The following is a 20837-nucleotide window of genomic DNA, read 5'->3' as shown; positions in this document are numbered from 1 at the left end:
AATTTTTTTGTTTGTTAGTACTGTGCTTTGAACTGAAAAACTTACATTTGCAGGCCTCTCAACACTCCCTAGCAACCACTTAAGTTGTATTTCTAGCCAGGTTTTGTGCTTGCTATTTTCATGATGGAGTATCCCAGAACTTTCTGCTTCAAAACATAATTGTCCTTATCTTGGTATTTAGAGGAACTATGACAACAGACATGAGCTATTGGCATGGGTTCAAAAGAAAATTTTGGAAAGAAAAATCTATGACAAATGTGAAACAGGTGAATAAGTGAAATACCAAGGAATGTGTTTCCCTAAGAATGTCTCCTCTATAACCATGTTTTGGTGCACTAAAAGCCCAGCATGTCCAGGGAAAGATAAAATTATAAAGGATGGAAAGAATAGTAAATTTTGATTTTTCATACATGAAGAGCCTGTGTAGATACACTACTCAAATTGTGTCATTGAACTCAGGTTGATAAATTATCTTGCCAAGTTTCCAGACCTAGGGGCAGTTAATCATAAACAAGCTGCATTTGTGCATGTAATAACAATCCTTAGAAAACAACGTCTAAATTACCATTAAAAATGAAGCCAAATATTGAAACATTAGTGTGAATGAAATGAAAGCAGTGCTACAGCTCTCTGTGAAATACATAAGCCAGTATGCAGAGAAACAGAAGCCCTGGTGGCAAATGAGGAGGGATATTCTTCTTTCTTAGGGTGGGAAGAATCTTTACTGAATTAACTCTAGTCAGCCCTCCACCCCACCTCAGAATGATTTTAGCAATCTGGTGTGCAATCTCATCATGTTAAATTTATTTGGAGATTGGCAGCCTGAAAATCAATATTACAGAAGTTAAAGGGCTTAGGAAATCCAAACAGGTAACAACAACAACAGATAAATAAAAACAATAGATTATAACTGTAAGGGTTGCTGAAAGGAGACCACCATGCAGTTCAGGCAGAAATGTTTAATGGAAGACCAAACCACTGGCCTGCAGCAGATCTAAGTGTGCAGAGCAGAGAACTAATGGCAGAGATTACATACGGAAAGGCAAGGAAGAGATTTGCCAGCAGTGGATGTGGAAGTGACCTCATTGCCTTTTTTGCTGATTCACAGTCAGGTGATTGACAGTCAGATGATTAATAGTTATAGGTAATTACCAGTTTCGGGTGGTGATTTCTGGTAAGGCTACCTTCTGTCCTTCACAAAGTGGGGGGGGGGGGGGGGAGACAAGGGAGGCTGGTTTCCAGAGCAGACCTAACAATAACTACCAGACATAAGATTGATTGTATAAGGGGAAAAAAGTGCAAATCATAAGGCACCAGAACCAGGACAGACAAACATACTACTGCATCACAACAGAGATACTGGAAACAAGTAGAGAAATATAAAGCAGCTAAATGTGTAACCACCAAGCCAGAAAATCATTGTGACAAGTATGGTCCTTTATGTTAACCTGCTGCATTGCACACCAGGAAAAATGATGCCTTGATTCTTACTTCATGGAAAAAAAAGTATGATACTTTGGGTATTTTCTTCATAGATTAAGGGTAGGCAAAAGTTTTGGAAGAGGGGGAGGGGGGAGGCTGGGAAGGGATGTGAAGGGTAAACCAAAGGAGGAGGCTGCAATGCTTGGTAAGAAATGTATGCATTATCCTGCCCATGTAATTGTAACCCCTCTGTACAGTATGTTCACAAATAAAATTAAATTAAATTAAAAAAAAAGAATATTCAACCTTAAAAAAAAAGTTTTGGAAGATAAAAAACCCTAATCAACAAGTGTACCCTCATTTGGTAAAACAGCATTTCTGTCAAATTAGAGGTCTTTCTTATGATAGTATGAAAGCAAAACAGAAAACTGCTGAAGTTCTACAGAATTCTCTACTTTTTGTAGGTATAAATATAGAATGGGAATCTAGAATCCATGTGAAACCTCAACCATTTTGATTTGACATTAGTGGAGTTCAGATTCAGGGCCTGGTAGTTACTAGGCAGGTGTTCTATCTCTTGAGCCAAGTCACCAATCCTTTATTAGCTTCAGTTATTTTTCAGATAGAGTCTTAGGTTTTAGCTCAGGGTTTGGCTCTCACTGCCGTGAGTCTGTCTAGGTCTCCCCTCCTCACTAAAGTGCCATGTGTACTCTGCCACATCCAATTTATTTGTTTATATGAAGTCTCTGTTATATTTTCCCCAGGTGGCCTGGAATTGCAACCTTTCAGATCTCTGCCTCCTGAGTATGTGGGATTATAGTCTTATACTACCCCACCCTATCCAATTTGTATAATAGAAAATGTCAACAAAACTGATGCAAATGACATTTATAAAAACAGTCCTTCCCCACTGGTTCAGGCTTAGAACCCCAGATTGTGAGTAGGCACAGAGCAAAAGAATCGTGGTTGGAGCCAGCTGGGATAAAAAGTTGGCCTAGACCATATCCCAACCCATGATCATGGGTTGTATCACTTCCCTGAAGGGCATGGTAGGAGGATCTCATTCCTTAGCTGGCCCCAGAAATATGCAAGACCTCTCTGAAAAACAACTAAGGTACAAGCATCAGTAAAGTCTTGGATGTGGCTCAAATGCTAGGGTTTCTGCATGACCAGGCATAGTCTTTGAGGTCCACTTCACCACATACCCCCCCCCCAAAAATCAGACATCAGAGAATTTTAAGTGCAGATGCCGAGTGAGTAATACCTGACTAGGCAATACCTGCCTGCAAGTCAAGAGTGCAACTGGGAGTTCTCCTTGTTGCTGAATCCCTATTAACAAAGAAGTGTCCAGGGCCCTTGCAGAAATGTTAAATAGAGTGTGCAGGGAAAAAGTGGCCATGCAAGCCACCTCGGTGCTGAGCTTGAGATTAGGTTCCAAGCAAGCCACCTGCCCTCTAAGTTACAGTGCCTCATTCAACTGGAAACTTCCACTAAAATGTTGACATGACCTGGAAAGTTGAGTCCCTGGCTCACTTGGCTCTGGGAGAAGAATCATAGTGGTCCTCCTATATGCAGCTGCCCCTATAAAAAGGAGGCGATCTGAACCCCAGCATGCCAAAGAGGTGTGGCCAATATTCAATTTTGACCAGTGCAGTGACCTCAGTGATCAATGGTTAAGACAACCTGCAGTACCAAAATGCAATAGTGGAGGAGAGACCTGCCCAGGAGAGACCAGATGCCAAAACCCTGTGACCAAAACTAGGGGCCTAAGGTCCTGTCAACACCAAAGAGTCCCACTGGGGGTACCATTAGATTAGTAGGCTGTCAAAACTAATGCCCCGAGACCACAGCCCCTCAACCGACACAGCATAACAGGGCCCAGGCAAAAGCTTCTCCCTTACTGAGTGAACATCCGGGTATTGCCATCATAGAACTACCACAAATTCCCCTATGCTGACTAGCAATTTGAGGCAGATATCTTAGGACTGGGTAAGACCTTCCTCCCAGGGAGCAGGTTCTTGCCCCCACTCACCCTCTCAGCTCCTCCACCTTCCCAGAGCTGGAATACTGACCTGGAGACTGTCCACAAGCACTTCCAAAATGGCGGGATAGTGGCACGTCTTGCCTCTGGTGGGACATTCTAGGGCCCGCCTCCTGAGTGGAAATGAGGCTGCACATGCGCATTTTAGGGGTCTGTGGCAGAAGGTATAGGGATGGGTATCTCTTCCAAGTTCAATACATTATTGTTTGAGGATGAAGGGGTCATGGAGTCTAGGCACTGGCCCTGGAGGTTGGGTCTGAGCATACCCAGAACTAGACGTGCAGGAGGTTAGTGGACCAGCAGGAAGTCTGGCTCTCACCACACACTATTGTCTGGCTTTCTATCTAGGAGTTTTCTGTTGTGAAAACTACCACAGATCTAAGGCTGGGATGTAACCAAGTGGTTTTCCATAGGTAAAGCCCTCCATGGTATCTACAGCTGTTGTGTGGGTAGGACCTTTATTTTTTTTATTTTTTTTGGGTGTGGTCGTGGGCCTGAACTCTGGGCCTGGGCGCTGTCCCTCAGCTCTTCAGCTCAAGGCTAGCGCTCGACCACTTGAGCCACAATGCCACTTCCGGCTCCCCCCCACCCCCCGCCGCTTATGTGGTGCTGAGGAATCGAACCCAGGGCCTCATGCATGCAAGGCAAGCACTCTACCACTGAGCCACCTTCCCAGCCCTGGGTAGGACCTTTAAAGGAACCAGAGCCCCTTCTTTTTCCCTCAGTGAGACGAAGGTGTAAAGTGGAGCTGGCAAGATATTCCATCTGCATGCTATATTACTGAAAAGGGGCATTCACAGTGTTTCTTAGGAAAGTTACTGACCCAAATGCGTGGTTTCTTCTTAAGAGGAAATATTAGTCACACTCGCTGTAAAATCAAATAAATGTGAAGCTCCTGGTGTCTCAGCTTCTATTCAATTCTACACTGAGGGATTTCCTGTCTGATAGGTGCTGGCAGGGACCTAACTGTTTGTGGGCAGCTGCTTTTATTCAATAAGGTGGTTTCCCAAGTTCCTATTTCATCATTCTGGAAGTGTTGTTTCCTGTATGACAAAAAATTAAGATTCCACCTCAAAGAAGCTAGGTATTCTTGAGCACATCTGCAGGTCTAGCTACAGGATTGTGGTCTGAGGCCACCCTAGGTAAAATGGAAAGTCTGTATCTAAAAAAAAAAAAAAAAAAAGTAAAATGGATGCAGGCATGGCATATCAGTATCGCTAAAAAAAAAAAAAAGTAAAAGGTACCTTTTTTTTAAAAAAAAAAAGGTAGATTGACTGTGAAGGTGACACTAGAAAGATACAATAATCAATGTCAATCTATTAACTTTGAAGCAGCAGTCATAGAAATTATTTGGGGAACACATGGACAAATCTTAATATAGAATAATATTGGAGGGCTGGCAAGGTGGCTCAGTGGTAGAGCGCTTGCCTTGCAAGCATGAGGCCTTGGGTTCGATTCCTCAGCACCACATAAGCAAAAAGAAAAAAGCCAAAGTGGCGCTGTAGCTCAAGTGGTAGAGCGCTAGCCTTGAGCTGAGGAGCTGAGGGACAGCGCCCAGGCCCAGAGTTCAGGCCCCACGACTGGGTCACCCCCCCCAAAAAAAAAGAATAATATTAGATGATTCATTTTGAGAATGGTATTGTGAATAAAGGAGAATGTCATCACACAGGAGAGGGATGTTGACATACTTAGAGATGTTATAAAAGTTTACAACTCAGCTCAAATAATTAAAGATGGGGGAAGGCATATTTGGAGACAGCAAAGAGCAACAGTGGCAAAATGTTAGGGATAATGAACTATTTCTGTAGAAAATTGAAGAAAATGAATATGATTATGAATTTGGACAAACGTAAGGTTGTCTAGAAAAGGAACATGAAAGAATGACTACAAAATAAACCTGAAACAGGACGAGGTATGAATTAACAATGCCAAGCACGGGAATGTAGGGCTGAAAATGTGGTTTGAGTGGTACAATACTTGTCTTCCACGCTTCAGATCCTGTTTGGTCCCCAGGATTCCAAAACCAACCAAAAATGTATAATGTATAATTTACAATAAATATGAACTTTTTTGCAAGGAATTGCAGGCCCTAGAAATAGATCTCAATTACAGACACACACACACCACACACACACACACACACACACACACACACACACACACACACACACACACGTGCATGTATGTGGTACTTCAATATGAGTGAGACTGTCTCTTCCAATTACTTTGGGAAAAAACTAACAAATGGGTTGGAATAGCCATATACCTATCTGGGTAGGAAAAACACTAATTCCTTACTTTATTTCTACTGTCTAAACACATCTCACATGAACCAAAAATTTAAAGGTTAAAAAGAGAACTGGGTACTAGTGGCTCATGACTATATATTAGCTTCTCAGGAAGCTGATATCTGAGAGTCTCAATGAAATACCCAGTCTAGGCAGAATAGTCAATACTATTATCTCCAATTAACCAGTAAAAAAAAGGTGGACATGTCTGAGTGGCTCAAATGGTAGAGTACCAACTGTGAGCAAAGAAGCAGAGCAAGAGTACAAGGCCCTGAGTTCAAGCTCCAGAACTGGAATTTTTTTAACTTTAAGAAGCAAAATTTTGAAAGTACTGGAAAAATACATTTAATTTACTCTTAAATGTTAAAGTCTTAGGAGTTTATTAGATTTTGCTAGAAAACCACACAGACATCCAGGTACCAAGAACAAAGAAAAGGTTTATTGCCAGCAAAGAGACTGGCAAGGGGGCTGGGGAGGTGGCTCAGTGCTTGCCTTGCATGCCTGAGGCCCTGGGTTCAAGTCCTCAGCACCACATAAGCAAAAAGAAAAAAGCCGGAAGTGGCGCTGTGGCTCAAGTGGTAGAACACTAGCCTTGAGCTGAAGAGCTGAGGGACAGTGCCCAGGCCCAGAGTTCAGGCCCCACAACCGGACCCCCCCCCCCCAAAAAAAAGAGAGACTGGCAAGACCCCTTGTCACAAGAGAGAAGTGAGAAGTGCTGGCTATTGTCTAGGTGAGCTATATAATCTACTGAGGCTAGAAGGGGTTAGGAGGCAGAGAGACCTTGGTGTGGATGTGAGGGCCAGGGGCTTCATCATGGTGGACTAGGCTTTATGGCTGCTGCCCAAATAGTAATAAAGTGTCCTGCAACTGCCCAGACCTGAAGGTCACTCTAAGGGGCTCTTGCTGCCTTATATGGTGGTGGCTGCCCCAAAGTGCCATCCCAAGATAAAGGGGGTTTGGGGGCTGATTATTTACTGCCTTTACTAAATGGGCCTAGAGTTGCCTAAGAAAGAAGAATACTAAGCTATGGGAAGGGGAAGGAGTGTGCTAAGCCATGGGAAGGGAGCTTTCTAAGTAACTCAAAAATCTCAAACTATAAAAACTGGTAAGTTTGCAAAGTAAACAAAAACCCAGAAAAATATTATGAACAAATGACAGTGAACCAATTTTCTTAGCTCATAAAAAAAGGTGAAATCAAAAGGCGAATCATTGAAAAGAGAACATGCCCAAAGAAAATATCAGTAACCAGTAGACATAAAAATCTATTCCATTAAAATGATTAACTTTACAGAAAATATCAGTAACCAATAGTCATAAAAAATCTATTAAAATGCATTAACTTTTCTGAAGCAAGATACTGTTTGTTCACTTTCAGACAATTAAACTGAAACAGTTTAGCACCCAGTAGAGGTGTGGGTCTGGTAATATCACTCTCATACATTATATATGGCAACAAGTTATATGTATGAAAATTTGGCTCCTGAACTGATAATGAAAATACCCTTTGATCCAACATTCCAACAATTATAGTAGGAATTAACTCTGTAAACATCACCTCACTACATGTATGCCCACTGTAATGACTTATTTAGTAAAATACTGAAATAATCCATTAGTATGTTTAAACATTTATAACACATTGGAAAAGCAATCGCTAAAAAGAAAAGAATGAGACTTTTAACTGATAAAGACCTCATAAAATATAAGGAGAAAAAAGCAGCAATGTATGCATGTATTTGTGTGTATATGCATATATATACTGATTTCCATTAATGTAAATTTAAGTACATATTTGCTAGTAAACAAAATTTGTTTCATATAAGAATTACAAGAGAGCCGGACACTGGTGGCTCACGCCTGTGATCCTAGCTACTCAGGAGGCTGAGATAGGAGGATCGTGGTTCAAAGCCAGCCTGGGCAGGAAAGTCCGAAAACTCTTATCTCCAGTAAACCACCAGAAAACTGGAAGTGGCACTGTGGCTCAAGTGGTAGGGCGCTAGCCTTGAGCTGAAGAGCTGAGGGACAGCACCCAGGCCCTGAGTTCAAGCCCCATGACCGACCAAAAAAAAAAAAAAAGAATTACAAGATAGGTTACCACTGAAAGAAGGCAAAAATTTTAATTTCATGCCTTTCTGTAAAGACCTGATCCTTTTTCTACATGTACATATCTTTCAACCTATTAAAAACACTTGATTAGCAGATTATTTTGAGATTCTCCTGGGTAGATTTTTATATTGGGTATTTTTTAACATTATTGGAAGTGCCAATTTTACAAAGTAGAACTCAACCTTGTATTTTCACTAAACGTTAGATTTGCCCCTTGATGCTGTAATCATGATTTTTCTATTCACTATAAAGTGACCTATTTGTCTTGCTATAAAACAAGTTGTGATGTAATGATTAGACACTGATGCTCAAGGACCAATTCTTACATACTAAGGGGCCTTTGGTTATTTATAAATGGCACTATACAATGTATTTTGTTCATAAAAACAAAGTTGCATTAACACTTTACATTAAATATCCATTTAATTTAGTAAAACAGCATCGCACTAGAAAAAATACATTCATAAAATCAGCTCTTACATTTTTCTGGAAACAGAAAAGCAGAAGAAAGGAGATTAAAAGTAAAAAGCAAACAAAAGAAAACACTGCCAAAAACAGGGTGAGACAATTATTTATTTATTAGACAGGGTAAGGTCATTTAAGGAGAGGAAACAGATCCAAAATATGTGTTTAGCTTGGTGTTACAGGCATTGATGCTCACAACAAACAACACTACTCAATACATCATGGAAACAGGCCACATACAACCAGGAAGATGCTGGCATGCCATTCAAAAATAAGCCACAATGCTTAGGAAACAATTATAGGGAGTTACAGAGCATACTAGTCTCCAGTTCACCCACTTGCATTTTGTGCAGCTGGGTCGTTAACTTATAGTTATATTTGACTGGTTCCCTGGTTATTAAGAAATGTGTCTTCCTGTATTCTAGAAAAATTTGACTGGTACATACTTCTGAATGTCACTGAAATTACAGTTCACTGCAGACTTAACTAGCTCACATCACTACATTTTTCAAATATTGTGGGTAATAATGGATTATCTCATAGAACTATGAAGAAAATTCTATATTCAATACATTTAGCACTGTTACAATGTACCTATGGTACATACTTGGAAAAGACAGTACAAATTCTCTAAATTTTAAAAATAATTGGGAGAACTCACCTGGCCCAACATACACAAGCTGTTAGCAAAGGTAAACATACCTGAAAGCTGCTGTTGATTATTTGCCAAATTATTTAGCCTCATTTTAGCAGGATTTTCCTGACTGAGCTTGCAAAGATAGATTTCAATATCCATTCTAGAGACTATCCAAATTTTATATGGTGCAGTATATCATGGATGCTTGATTACAAGAAAAAAAACTATTCAGTATAAAATTAACTGAGAAATATCTATCCTTAAATCCACTTGTCTTTTCTTTCTCTTTTCTTTTGGGCTAGGGATAAACCCAAGGCCCTAAACATACTAGGAAAGTGCTCTATCAGTGAATTATACTCCTGGCCCTTTGACTAATTCCTTTCACAGCAGTGAGTTCTTACGATGAGAACTCATCACTACACAAAGAAAATCCTATTTAAGAAGCCAGTCACAAAAGACTGGAAATGTCTGAATTTATTATATTAAAAGGCCATAAAAATAGATGGATGAGCTGGGTGCCAGTGGCTCATGCCTGTAATCTTAGCTACTCAGGAGGCTGGGATCTGAGGATTGCAGCTCAAAGCCATCCCGGGCAGGAAAGTCAGTGAGACTATCTCCAATAAGCCACCAGAAAACCAGAAGTGGCATTGTGGCTCAAGTGGTAGAGCACTAGCCTTGAGCTGAAGAGCTGAGGGACAGTGCCCAGGCCCAGGGTTCAAGACCTACAACCAACAAAAAAAAAATTAGATGCATGATTGCCTAGGGTGGGAGGTGGGTGGGCATCAAGAAGAAATAAGAGGTGACTGCTACAAAGTACACAGTCTTTTGGGGATTAAGGAAATATCCTAATTTAATAGATATTGTCACACAACTTTATAAACACCCTTTAAATGGGTAGTGAATTACAAGGTATATAATTTATTTTTCAGCAGCAACGTTACGAAAATGTATTAGGAAAAGAAGACAGCCCCAAAAGAGAAGAAAATAAGGGGATCTCCCAAATCAAATCACATGAAAGGAAACAGTTGACAAGCTTAATACAGTCAGCTTGTTTCTCTCACTCTACTTTTTTTTATTATCACTTTAACCCTTGACTTCACATTTTTAATGCACTTCTAAATTATTTCAGGTAATCAACAGATTCCAAACTTTGCTCTCATGAAACAGAAAAGTTGCACAGAATAAAAATCAATGACAAAGTAATAACATCCTTTGGAACTGTGTATTACCAAGTAGAAGAGAGGAAATTCATTTTTAATGGGACAAAATACCATCAGGTGTAAAGGTAACTTGATTGTGATGCCCTGTTTCAAAAAATAAAGTATAATATCTTCAGACCCTTGCCTAAAGTGCATTTCATTTTGATACCTGCATAATAGTTATTCCCTTTACAACTTTACAATTCAAGAAAAGCAACGTTTTTATACTTGTATAATTCAACAAAAGCTAATATTCTCTACCAAGAAAATAATAAGCTTCCTGTGGGGTTTTTTTTTTAGCTCATAGAGAAAGCCAAATTTCCCTAAGAGCAATATTTCTGTTTCTGAAAAAAATTAAACTCTATTCTCATCCTCACTTTCAGCACCATAAAGACACAATTCTGTCAGAAGCTACAAATAAATTTCTCCAGTGACCTTAATTTTCTAAAAACTTAAGCATATGAGTTCCAACTATTTAGATCTAAATTTCCTTTGAGTCTGCCTTTAGATTACTGAAAATATTCCTTCATTTTCACTAGTAAAGTACGAAAAAACTAACAGAATTTGAATAAATGAAACTTGCTAAAGGTAAGTAGTTAGTTTTTCTTAATGACTACTATTCTTTTCCACAGGCAAGATAATGAAATCATTTTTGGTCTATCTTCAACTACTCTTCATTACATAACCTAAACATTTTTGTGGCTAATGGAAGAGAACTCCAATTAGCTTTGCAGCAAGTTGAGCCTATAAAATACATCAGGACAGAATTTTTGACACAAAAATTGCTCACTGCACACAAACTCTCAGAAGTAATCAAACAAGACAGCTGATAGTAGAAAGTATATGGGAATGAGTGGGGTGAGAAGTCATGAATAAAGTAAAAACTGTCAAGTATCTGCTAAAGCTAAAGCAGAGCCACTTTTTAGGGTTGCAAAGTCACCACTTTGGTCTCATCAGGGAAGTTTATTTGATAAGACCATTTAATGTCTCTTGTGTTGCAAAATGCAGTAGTCACACAGTATTTCCTAAAGGATTTCTAAAAACTGTAGTGCAAAAGAAAAAAATCTAAGAAAATAAATAATCACAAAAACTACTATTTTCCATGAAAATGTTTTCAAAACAGTGACTTTTACAAAAGATGTAAATTGGTTTAAATGAAAAAAATTCTCTATATGAAAGATCAAAGATTCATTTCACAGATAATTTATATTCTATTAATGACTGGATAACCAATGTACAAACAAGGGCCATAGACTTCTTAAAACCAGATCTGAAAAAAATCAATATAAATACTGATGAGAGGAGTGTTTTATACCCCAAACTCCACTGTTCAACTGTGTCCTGTTCTGTAATTTAATTTTTAAAAATCTTAACGGCGCAGTGATTCGAGTTTTCGTAACTTCAATGATGTGTTAGAGGACAATGCATCTTGGTTTGAAGAATTTGTTGTATCCGAAGGCCGGAACAGTACTCGACCACGGTGATTAAATACATAAAAGGATGGGTGATTCCTTAAGGTATCAAATGTCCTTAAAAGGAAAAAAAGCATTAATTTTAGATAAACCTTTATGAAAGCCTATTTGAAAATAAGTAGGCTTCTAAATGAACTGTGAATTTGCTATGGGTTATATTTTCAAGAAAGTGTAAATACATGAAATCAGAGTACAACTGATAATCACACAGCACTGCATGTTTTTTACTATAGAAGGAAAATAAAGAAACCTGGGAAGCCAGAATAAAGTTCTTAGATTTCTTTTTCATTCAGTCAATCCTTGTGGGATGCCTACCAATAATAACAGAAATATCAGCTCAAGTTCAATCAACTCTGAAAATCAAACAGCAGTTTAAGCCAATCTTTCAAAAGCCAGTATACTCTATGGAGAGCTCAAACAGTAGAGTCTTTTAGAAAGACAAGGTCAAAGCCCAACAAAATCAGCATCAGAAAATGGGTACATACAAGAGGGGGGGTAGGGCCAAGGGAAGAGGTGTAGACAAAATGAAGAGAGAAACAGAGGGGGGAGAATGCAGTCAAGAATTCATCATATATACCACAAAATTAAGAAAAGTAAGGGAAGGGGTGGATTGCAGGGGGGTGAGAATATTGAAGGTGATGATACCGATCAAGATGCATTATATTCATAAACGTCTTTGTCAAATGGCACCTCCTTTGTACAACTACTTAAATAAAAATTTTTAAGTCAGTACAGACTGCACCTGTGATTATTTTCATTGGCCCTTACTATTCAAGCCATCTGATCATTTTTCCCAAGAATCTTTCAAGTTCAACAACAAAAAAAAATTCCTTTTGGCCCTCTCTACATGCTTATATATTTTGTTATTTTTGACACCATTCTGCTTTATTTCTTGCTTTACTGGCCCCTTGCCTAGAACTTTTGGTAGACGCTTTATAAAAGCAGTGATGACACTGTATTATCCTTTCTTCCTTCTTAGAGCAATCTATATAGTCTAAAAAGAAGTTCACGACATGTCAGTGCATGTACAATCTTTAGTGTTAGGTTTTAAGTATTATTTCCACCCAAGAACAGGAGAACCCTTCCTTTGTTAAAAACTTAAATCTCAAAGTCAGTCTACCTAACCATCCAATCATAACTCCCACATAAAGCAAGGGGGCCTGAAGTGTATCATTTAAAATTATAATAGCTGGGTGCCTGTAATCAGATTAGCTACTCAGGAGGCTGAAATCTGATGATCACGGTTTAAAGCCATCACGGACAGCAAAGGCCATGAGACTCTTATCTCCAGTTAACGACCAGAAAACCAGAAGTGATCCTGTGGCTCAAGTGGTAGAGTGCTCACCTTGAGCTGAAGCATTCAGGAACAGTGCCCAGGCCCAAAATTCAAGCCCCACTACCGACAAAAATAAATTAATATAATAAAATAAAATTATAATAATGAGGTAAAATAAAAGTGGATTTCCACTAACACATAAATGTTTACTGTGAATCCTAAGGAAATACTGTAAACAGCTGTCAGGTCCAGAATCAGAAGGGTGACTAAAGTTCAGAGATGGAACTTAACAAAGCTAAAGTAAAAATACAGGAAAGGAAAACAAACAAAGCTTATGAAGACAGCTTAGAAAAAACATGGGAGCAAAAAAGGGAAGCAGAGTAAGAAGTATTCTTTAACCTAACCATTGTTTTTAAAACACACACACACACACACACACACACACACACACACACACACACACACACACACACACACACACACACACACACACACACACACACACACACACACACACACACACACACACACACACACACACACACACACAGAGCCTGTGGGGAGAGCTTATGTCACAAAACAGAGGAAACAGGAAAAAAAGTTTTCTAAAGATTAAATGTTCTGACAAGAGAATAAAAGTAGAAAGGAAAGGAAGAGAGAGGGAAAGAGGGAAAAAGGAAGAGAGAAGAGGAGACAGGGAAGGGAGAGAGAGAACAGGTAAGGAAGGAGGGAGGGAGGAAGGGAAAAAGGATAGGGCAAAAAGGAGCATGGCTAAAACTTTTAAGGGATTAGCTTTTCATTTATCTATCTCTAACCATCTATCCACCCAATGAATCACTTTAAACTACTAGTAGGTACCATAAGCTAATATTTTAGTTTAATACCAATGATTAGGTGTTCAATTATATCACTACCTCAATATTTTTACCTCATTACTCAAACAGTATACTCAAAATGTAAAATCAAAACCAACCAGAAAACACATATTGTATATTATGTAAGCAAAGCAAATCCCTATAAAATTACATGTCTCTGAAAAGGGAAAAAACTTACTTATTTTTTAGTTCTGAAGTAGCATCCATGTCTTTAAACTCCCCTGCAATATGAACTATACCATAACAGGTAACTGCAAAGGCCAGAAGAGTCTGAAGAACTATCTGTGAGTATAAAGATTAAGATTACCAAATAGCACACAAATAATATACAGAAATTTTACAATACCCTACCCTTATGGGGTCACTAACAAGTAGCCATCTCAATGTCATTCATCAAAGAGCCAATTCTCACTTGAAATGATTTTCACTAGAACACAATAAAATCTCTTAATCATACCAATACTTCTGATGCTTAAATAAGTGAATTTAGCAACAGGCTCAAAGAAGCAACATCAAATTATTAAGAACTCAATTATCAAATTGTAACTGCTTCTTGGAGCAACTACAGATTATTTTCTGTGTGACTGTTTAATATCAGAGTAAACAAAACATTTGGGTACAATTTTTTTAATAAATAAATACAAAGACAGCACTTAACTATCATCAAGCTTAAGAAATTGACTACTTTTGGGGGGGGGTCCAGTCTTGGGGCTTTTTTCTTTTTGCTTATGTGGTGCTGAGGAATCGAACCCAGGGCCTCAGGCATGCAAGGCAAGCGCTCTACCACGGAGCCACCTTTCCAGCCCAAAATTGACTACTTCTAAACCAGGCGCCACGCCTGTAATCCTAGCTCTTCTGAAGGCTGAGGCAGTAAAGTCCTTGAGAATCTTACCTCCAGTTAAGCACCTGAAAAACGGAAGTGGTGCTGTGGCTCAAGTGGTACAGCGCTAGCCTTGAGGTGAAGAGCTCAGAGACAGTGCCCAGACCCAGAGTTCAAACCCCATGACCAACAAAAAAGAAAAGAAATTGACCACTTCTAGTTCCAATTTGTTTTGTTTTCTTTTAGGACAGGGTGTAAGTAACCTGGCTGGTCTAGAACTCACTAAGTAACCCGGACTAGCCTCAAATTCATAATCACCTTTCCTCAGCCTCCCATGTGCTGGAATTACAGGCATGAGACACTCTTAGCTTTCCAGAACCTTTCAAGTCCCACGTGTCTCTGATTCTTTACCTTCCTTCTCAAAGTTAATCATCGTCCCCAGTTGGGCATTAATCCGTTCCTTGTTTTTCTTTACAATCTCCCAATAGTATATGAACTGCTAAAATAGATACTTACTTTTCTTCCCTTTGAACTTTATTTATAATGTACTCAAGTGTACTATATATAACTATCTTAATCATGTTTGAGATTTAGCCTTGTAATAGCATATAATTAGTCTGTTCATCCTCATTATATGAAAATACAAAAATAAAAGTTCACATTTAAAAAAAAAAAAAAGCCCCTGTACCAGTGGTCATGTCTGTAATGCTAGCTACTCAGAGACTGAGACTTGGAAATTTTAGTTTCAAAGCCAGCTTGCTCAGAAAAGTGAGACTCCATCTCCTTTTAACCAGCAAGAAAAGTTAAGACTGTAGGCAAGTATCAAGCAAAAAAGTTGAGCAAGCCCACAAGGCCCTGAGTACAAGCCCTGGTACTGGCATAAAAACAAAAATGCCGAGTATCAATAGCTCACATCTGTAATCTTAGCTACTAAGGAAGCTGAGATCTGATTACACAATTCAAAGCCAGCCTGGACAGGAAGATCCGTAAGACTCTTGTCTCCAGTTAACCACCAAAAATCTGGAAATGGAGATGTGTTCAAGTGGTAGAGTGCTAGCTTTGAATAAAAATGCACAGGAACAGAGCCTAGTCCATGAGTTCAAGGCCAGGACCAGCACAAACAAAACAGAACAAAGCAAAGCAAAACAAAACAATTTATCCATTCTACTGATGCTAGGTCTGAGGCTTGTTTTGTGTTATTTTTACAATATCAGTATCAATATTCTTTTGTATCTCCCAGTAGATAGGAGTGGAAACAATGAATGTGGAATGTGCAGATTTATCAGATAATACCAACCTTGTCAATTCTTTGTCAAAAACTTCTGTTTGGGGCTGGGAAGAAGGTAGCTCAGTAGTAGAGCGCTTGCCTTGCATGCATGAGGCCCTGGGTTCGATTCCTCAGCACCACATAAGCAGAAAAAATAAAAAAGTCGGAAGTGGCGCTGTGGCTCAAGTGGTAGAGCACTAGCCTTGAGCTGAACAGCTGGGAGACAATGCCCAGGCCCAGAGTTCAGGCCCCACGACCAGATTCAAAAAAAACTTCTGTTTTGCAACCAATAATTCAAATATTTGAAATTAACTAATGTGGAATTAAGGCATATTTACTAGATTGTGATTTTTTTAACTTTAAAAAATTTCGGGGGCAGGGGAGGTTGGTAGGGGGGAAGATGGGAAGGGATGGTAAAGGGAAACAAATGAGGAGGCAACAATGTACTCATTACCTTCTCATGTAATTGTAACCCCTCTGTACAGTATTTTCACAATAAATTTTTTTTTTAATTTCCAATTTGTAAGCTGGGCACTGGTGGCTCACATCTATAATCCTAGCTACTCAGGAGGCTGAGATCTGAGGACTTCAGTTCAAAGCAAGCCCAGAAGATTCTTTTTTTTTTTTTAATTGTGAAAATACTGAACAGAGGGGTTACAATTACATGGGCAAGATAATGAGTTCATTTCTTATCAAGCATTGTAGCCTCCTCCTTTGTTTCCCCTTCCCATCCTCCCCCTGCCCCACCCAATCCTCCCCCCCCAATCCTCCCCCTCCCACCAAAGTTGTAAAGTTCGCTTTCAACATAAGGACTTGTACATCTCATTGTTGCAATGGGTCCATCTGTATTCCTATTTAAAAGATTTTCCCCCACCCAGGAGATTCTTATCTCCAACTACTCAGAAAAAGCTGGAAGTGGTGCTGTGGATCAAGTGGTAGAGCACTAGCCTTGAGCACAAAGAGGCTCAGGGACAGTGCCCAAGCACTGAGTTCAAGCCCCAGTACTAGAAAAAAAATCCAATTTGTAATCACATACAAGTAATTTAAAATAAATAGTATATGTATTTATGTGTGTGCACCACAAAGACAAGGGAACAAGGGAACTGGTTTATCTACCACAACTTAATTATAAACAACTATAGTAAAAATGATCCACAAGCTATGATTCTGTCTACAAAGATATGATTCTGTCTAACAAAGATAACAATAAAGCTGGGATCAAGAGGCTCACGCTTGTAATCCTAGCTACTCAGGAAGCTAAGATCTGAGGATCACGGTTCAAAGCCAGCCCAGGCAGGAAAGTCCTTGGGACTCTTATCTCCAATTAAGCACTGTGGCTTAAGGTGGTAGAGCAGAAATATATCAGGGACAATGCCCAGACCCTGAGTTTTAGCTCCATAACTGATAAAAAAAGAAAAAGAAAAAAAGGAAAAAGATTATTGTAGGAAAGTTAGAATTGGTCTTATTTTAGCTTTAAAATATTATAGTGTTTTATTTAGCTTTTTTATCATGTATTTGTAACCATAAACAATGTGCTATTTGCTTTGCTTGTTTTCAACTTTACCCCTCAACAAAAAAATGGAAGTCAAATCATTAGCCTTTTAGTTCCATCTTTTACTGTGGACAGAAGAACTTCTAGAAAGTCTTTCAACAGTTATAAAAGTCAAACCAAATGTTTTTAAGATTTCAAAATTGTTAGGTTTTACCAATAAAGAATAGATGTTATTTTATATTTGAAAAATGTTGAAAAAAACATTAAAAGAATTACCATATTCCAAATGGCTACTTAAAAATATTTTAATGAAATATAAATGACCAACTTACATCTATTGGCAGTGATTCATCTTCCTTTTCTGTTAATCGCATATAAGAACGATCTATAAACCAGAAGCATACCATTAAGGAAATTTTAGTCCATTTTTCCTTTCTTAAAATGCAAGCAAATCAATATACTAAACAAGCAGTGGACTTGTACACTACATGAAGTAATGTAAATTCCAGATTCCTCAAAACCTCTACCTTCTAAGGCAGTCTTACCTCTATGAGCTATTTTATTGTCATCATGACCTGATTTGTAAACAGGGTAAGAATTAAAATAGATGGGCAAGTATGAAGTAGTAGAAATAGCAATGAATGTATTTAGTACAAGCTGGATGCTGGTGACTCATGCCAACAATCCTACCCAGGAGGCTGAGATCTGAGGATCATAGCTGGAACCCAGCCTGGGCAGGAAAGTTTGGAGACTGTTATCTCCAATATACTCAGAAAAAGCTAGAAGTGGCACTGTGGGTCATGTGGTAGAGAGCTAGTCTTGATCACCAAAGCTCAGGGACAGCACTCAGGCCCTGAGTTCAAGCCCCAAGACAGAAAAATAGTACAGAAAGACTAGTAACTTTGAAACTCTTTCTTTCATTGAGTGGTCAAAGAAATTACAACTCTTTAAAAATTAATAAGCATACAGAAAATTTCAATTCTGAAGAGCACTGCCATCACAGTGTGAAATTACAATAACACTGGTATGGAAGCATTTCTCTCAATATAATGCTGGGTAGTGGTGGAATCTAGGGCATCAATTTCTGCCTTTTTATTTTTACTATTTAATTATAACTGTATTGCCACCGTAACCTCAGGAGGCTACAAGGGATAAAGGAAAAGGACCAGGATATGGAAGCTGGTAAATAAACCTTAAACATAAAGCTATTTACCATAAGTTACTGAATCTCATCAAGACTTGTATCTCAGTGACTCTCTAACTCTAACCTTTCAATTTTAGAATGTTAAAATATCAGAGCAAGAGAAGAAGCATGTGTCTTAAAATCAAAGAGGTATGGTATCTTTTCATTGCCTGAACTTCTGCTGCAGTAAAATGGAAATGATGTGAGAATTAATCAACTTACTACATGATTAGTGCACTATTATAACAAAGGTCATTTAAAAAATGAGCATTCCAAAACACCATATAATGCTATCTAATGCCACAATCTGACATGACACAATTAGTATCAAAGATAAAATTAGTCCATTGCCAATGAGCATTACAAAGAGGTCTCACTATAGTGACAAATCCACAAGACAGTCTCACTACTTGACACATAAAAATACTAATCCTAACTGTAGATGAACCTGAACAATCCCTAATTAAACATGCTATGGATTTAAAATACACAAATGGTTTTTATGTGTGAACTGATACTTAAAAGAGAGTATGTAAAAAAAGAGAGATGATGCCTAAAGGTCTATTCTATACATATATAAGGACATGTAAAAAAATAATAAACCAAAAGACACGAAATGAAAGAGGTGGATTTCAGTTATCTCCAAGGACCTCCCTTGCTATATGACTGTATCATTGTACAGTTTACTGGAGAAAATAACAGAGTACTCCAGTGTGTCCTAATCTCCTCCAGGACAATGGTTCAAAAACTAATGTGCATGCAAATCACCTGGGGATCTTATTAAAACGCAGATTCTGATTCAATAGTTCTGAGGTGGGGCCTAAGTGTCTTCTAATAAGCTCCCAGGTGATAATTAAGATACTGGTCTGTTGACCACTCAGAACAGCAAAGCAGAACGGTAGTTTCCATAACCCCGTTTGTCCCAAATAACTGCTCCCTGTGCATCCTTATATACTTTGAACACAACGTCTATGCTATTGTACTATGATTATTCTTTGACTCACTTGTTTCTGCAGTAGCTTATTACTCTTGGCATAGTATTACTGTACATCTAACACGTAAGAACAAAGCAACTTCAACTAATGACCCAACACTGAATTGTATGATGCAGTGTAGCACATAGCTTTTGCCCAAAGTTACACTGATTTAGCCATTAAGTAAATATTTAACAACCAGGCCTCAGATTCCCCATTCAGTGCTCTTTTCCCGTATCACATTCATTCTCGAAGCAATCGGTTGTCTCCTGGAGAGCCCAGAAATGCCCAAAATGTTATCCACCTAGTTGTCGTCAGGCAATAGTCAAAATTGTCAATCACACATATTGTCTAATCGATATGATTTCCTTTGTCCTGGCCTCTCAGACATATAGAAGCCTGTCCCAAACACTGACAGCCAATGATTTCTGAAATCTCGGGTGCCCCACACCTGCCAAACTGCAAATCTTCCACCACGTTTCCTGCACTGCTTTTCTGAATCACCCCAAACCGTAAAGTCTCAAATGACAGATCTCCGGGCACTGGATCCGACAGTCCCTTAAGGGAGCGCCCACACACCTCTCCCAGAGTCCCACACGAGAGCGGTTCCCGTCCTCCAGGCACTTACGCTGCGCAGCGGAAAAGGCAGCGTGGGCGAGAGCAAAGAGGCCGATGCCTACTAGTCCCTTCCACAGAGATGGCGCCATGCTTGCTTAGGAACAGCAGCCCAACAGAGAAGGGCGACTGAGCTGTTCCTTTATCCACAGGCGGGTGTCCACACGTCGCAGAAAGATGGCGTCACTGAGCCCCTGGGCGCGAAGTTAGTGGGTGTAAAAACTGAAGAGACACGAGAAGGCGGAAACGAGAATGCCGGGAAGAAGGGAAAAACCACGGAAAAAGGTCCCCAAGGTTCTCTGAGTCTGCGCAACTAGTTCACTCTTCGAGGGGGTGGAGCTAAACGGGATATCTAAAGAAAGAAGCCAAGCGGGATCAATGGGGACGCTTAGGAGAAGTGCGCTAGCAAATGAGCTTGGGCCGTGAGAAGGGGCGTGGCTGGCGGAGAGACTAGAGGCGGAGCCGGAGGAGGTAGTCTAAGACTGTGGGATCTCGGGTTTGGTTTCTCAATGTTATCTTTTTTGTAAGTTAGTTGGTTGGATCTGGTTTTCCTTCCACTTGTGTCTTTTGTTTTCTATAAGGTCTTTGCTGTGCTTCCGCCGTCAGGGGACTGGCACTGCGGAAGGAAACAAGTTTATTAAAGCGAAAGGGTAGATGGAGCGAGGAGGACTTCAATCTGGAGGTTAAAGTCCTGAACAGTGACAG

At 39.3% G+C, this 20837-nt stretch overlaps 1 protein-coding gene across 2 annotated transcripts in view; it reads right to left on the bottom strand.

The window, feature by feature from the left end:
• Mmgt1 (membrane magnesium transporter 1) overlaps positions 1–20411 on the bottom strand; it is a 45269-nt gene extending 24858 nt beyond the window's left edge. The window contains exons 1-4 of one of the 2 annotated variants that reach the window (XM_070039667.1): positions 20146–20403; positions 17693–17745; positions 13960–14063; positions 8411–11687 (exon numbers count right to left, since the gene is read on the bottom strand). In XM_070039667.1, coding sequence (XP_069895768.1) covers positions 11528–11687; positions 13960–14063; positions 17693–17745; positions 20146–20224 — 396 coding nt within the window. In that variant the 5' untranslated portion in view covers positions 20225–20403 and the 3' untranslated portion in view covers positions 8411–11527. Of the gene's footprint in view, positions 1–8410; positions 11688–13959; positions 14064–17692; positions 17746–20145 lie in introns of those variants that run through there. The other variant, XM_070039666.1, reaches the window with a different exon arrangement.
• Positions 20412–20837: the final 426 nt, after the last annotated feature.

This window comes from Dipodomys merriami, unplaced genomic scaffold (assembly GCF_024711535.1).
Source record: "Dipodomys merriami isolate MVZ:Mamm:240054 unplaced genomic scaffold, mDipMer1.0.p SCAF_3, whole genome shotgun sequence".
Classification (NCBI taxonomy): domain Eukaryota; kingdom Metazoa; phylum Chordata; class Mammalia; order Rodentia; family Heteromyidae; genus Dipodomys; species Dipodomys merriami.
The sequence above is the reverse complement of the archived record's forward strand: the minus strand, read 5'-3'. Positions and strand labels throughout refer to the sequence as shown.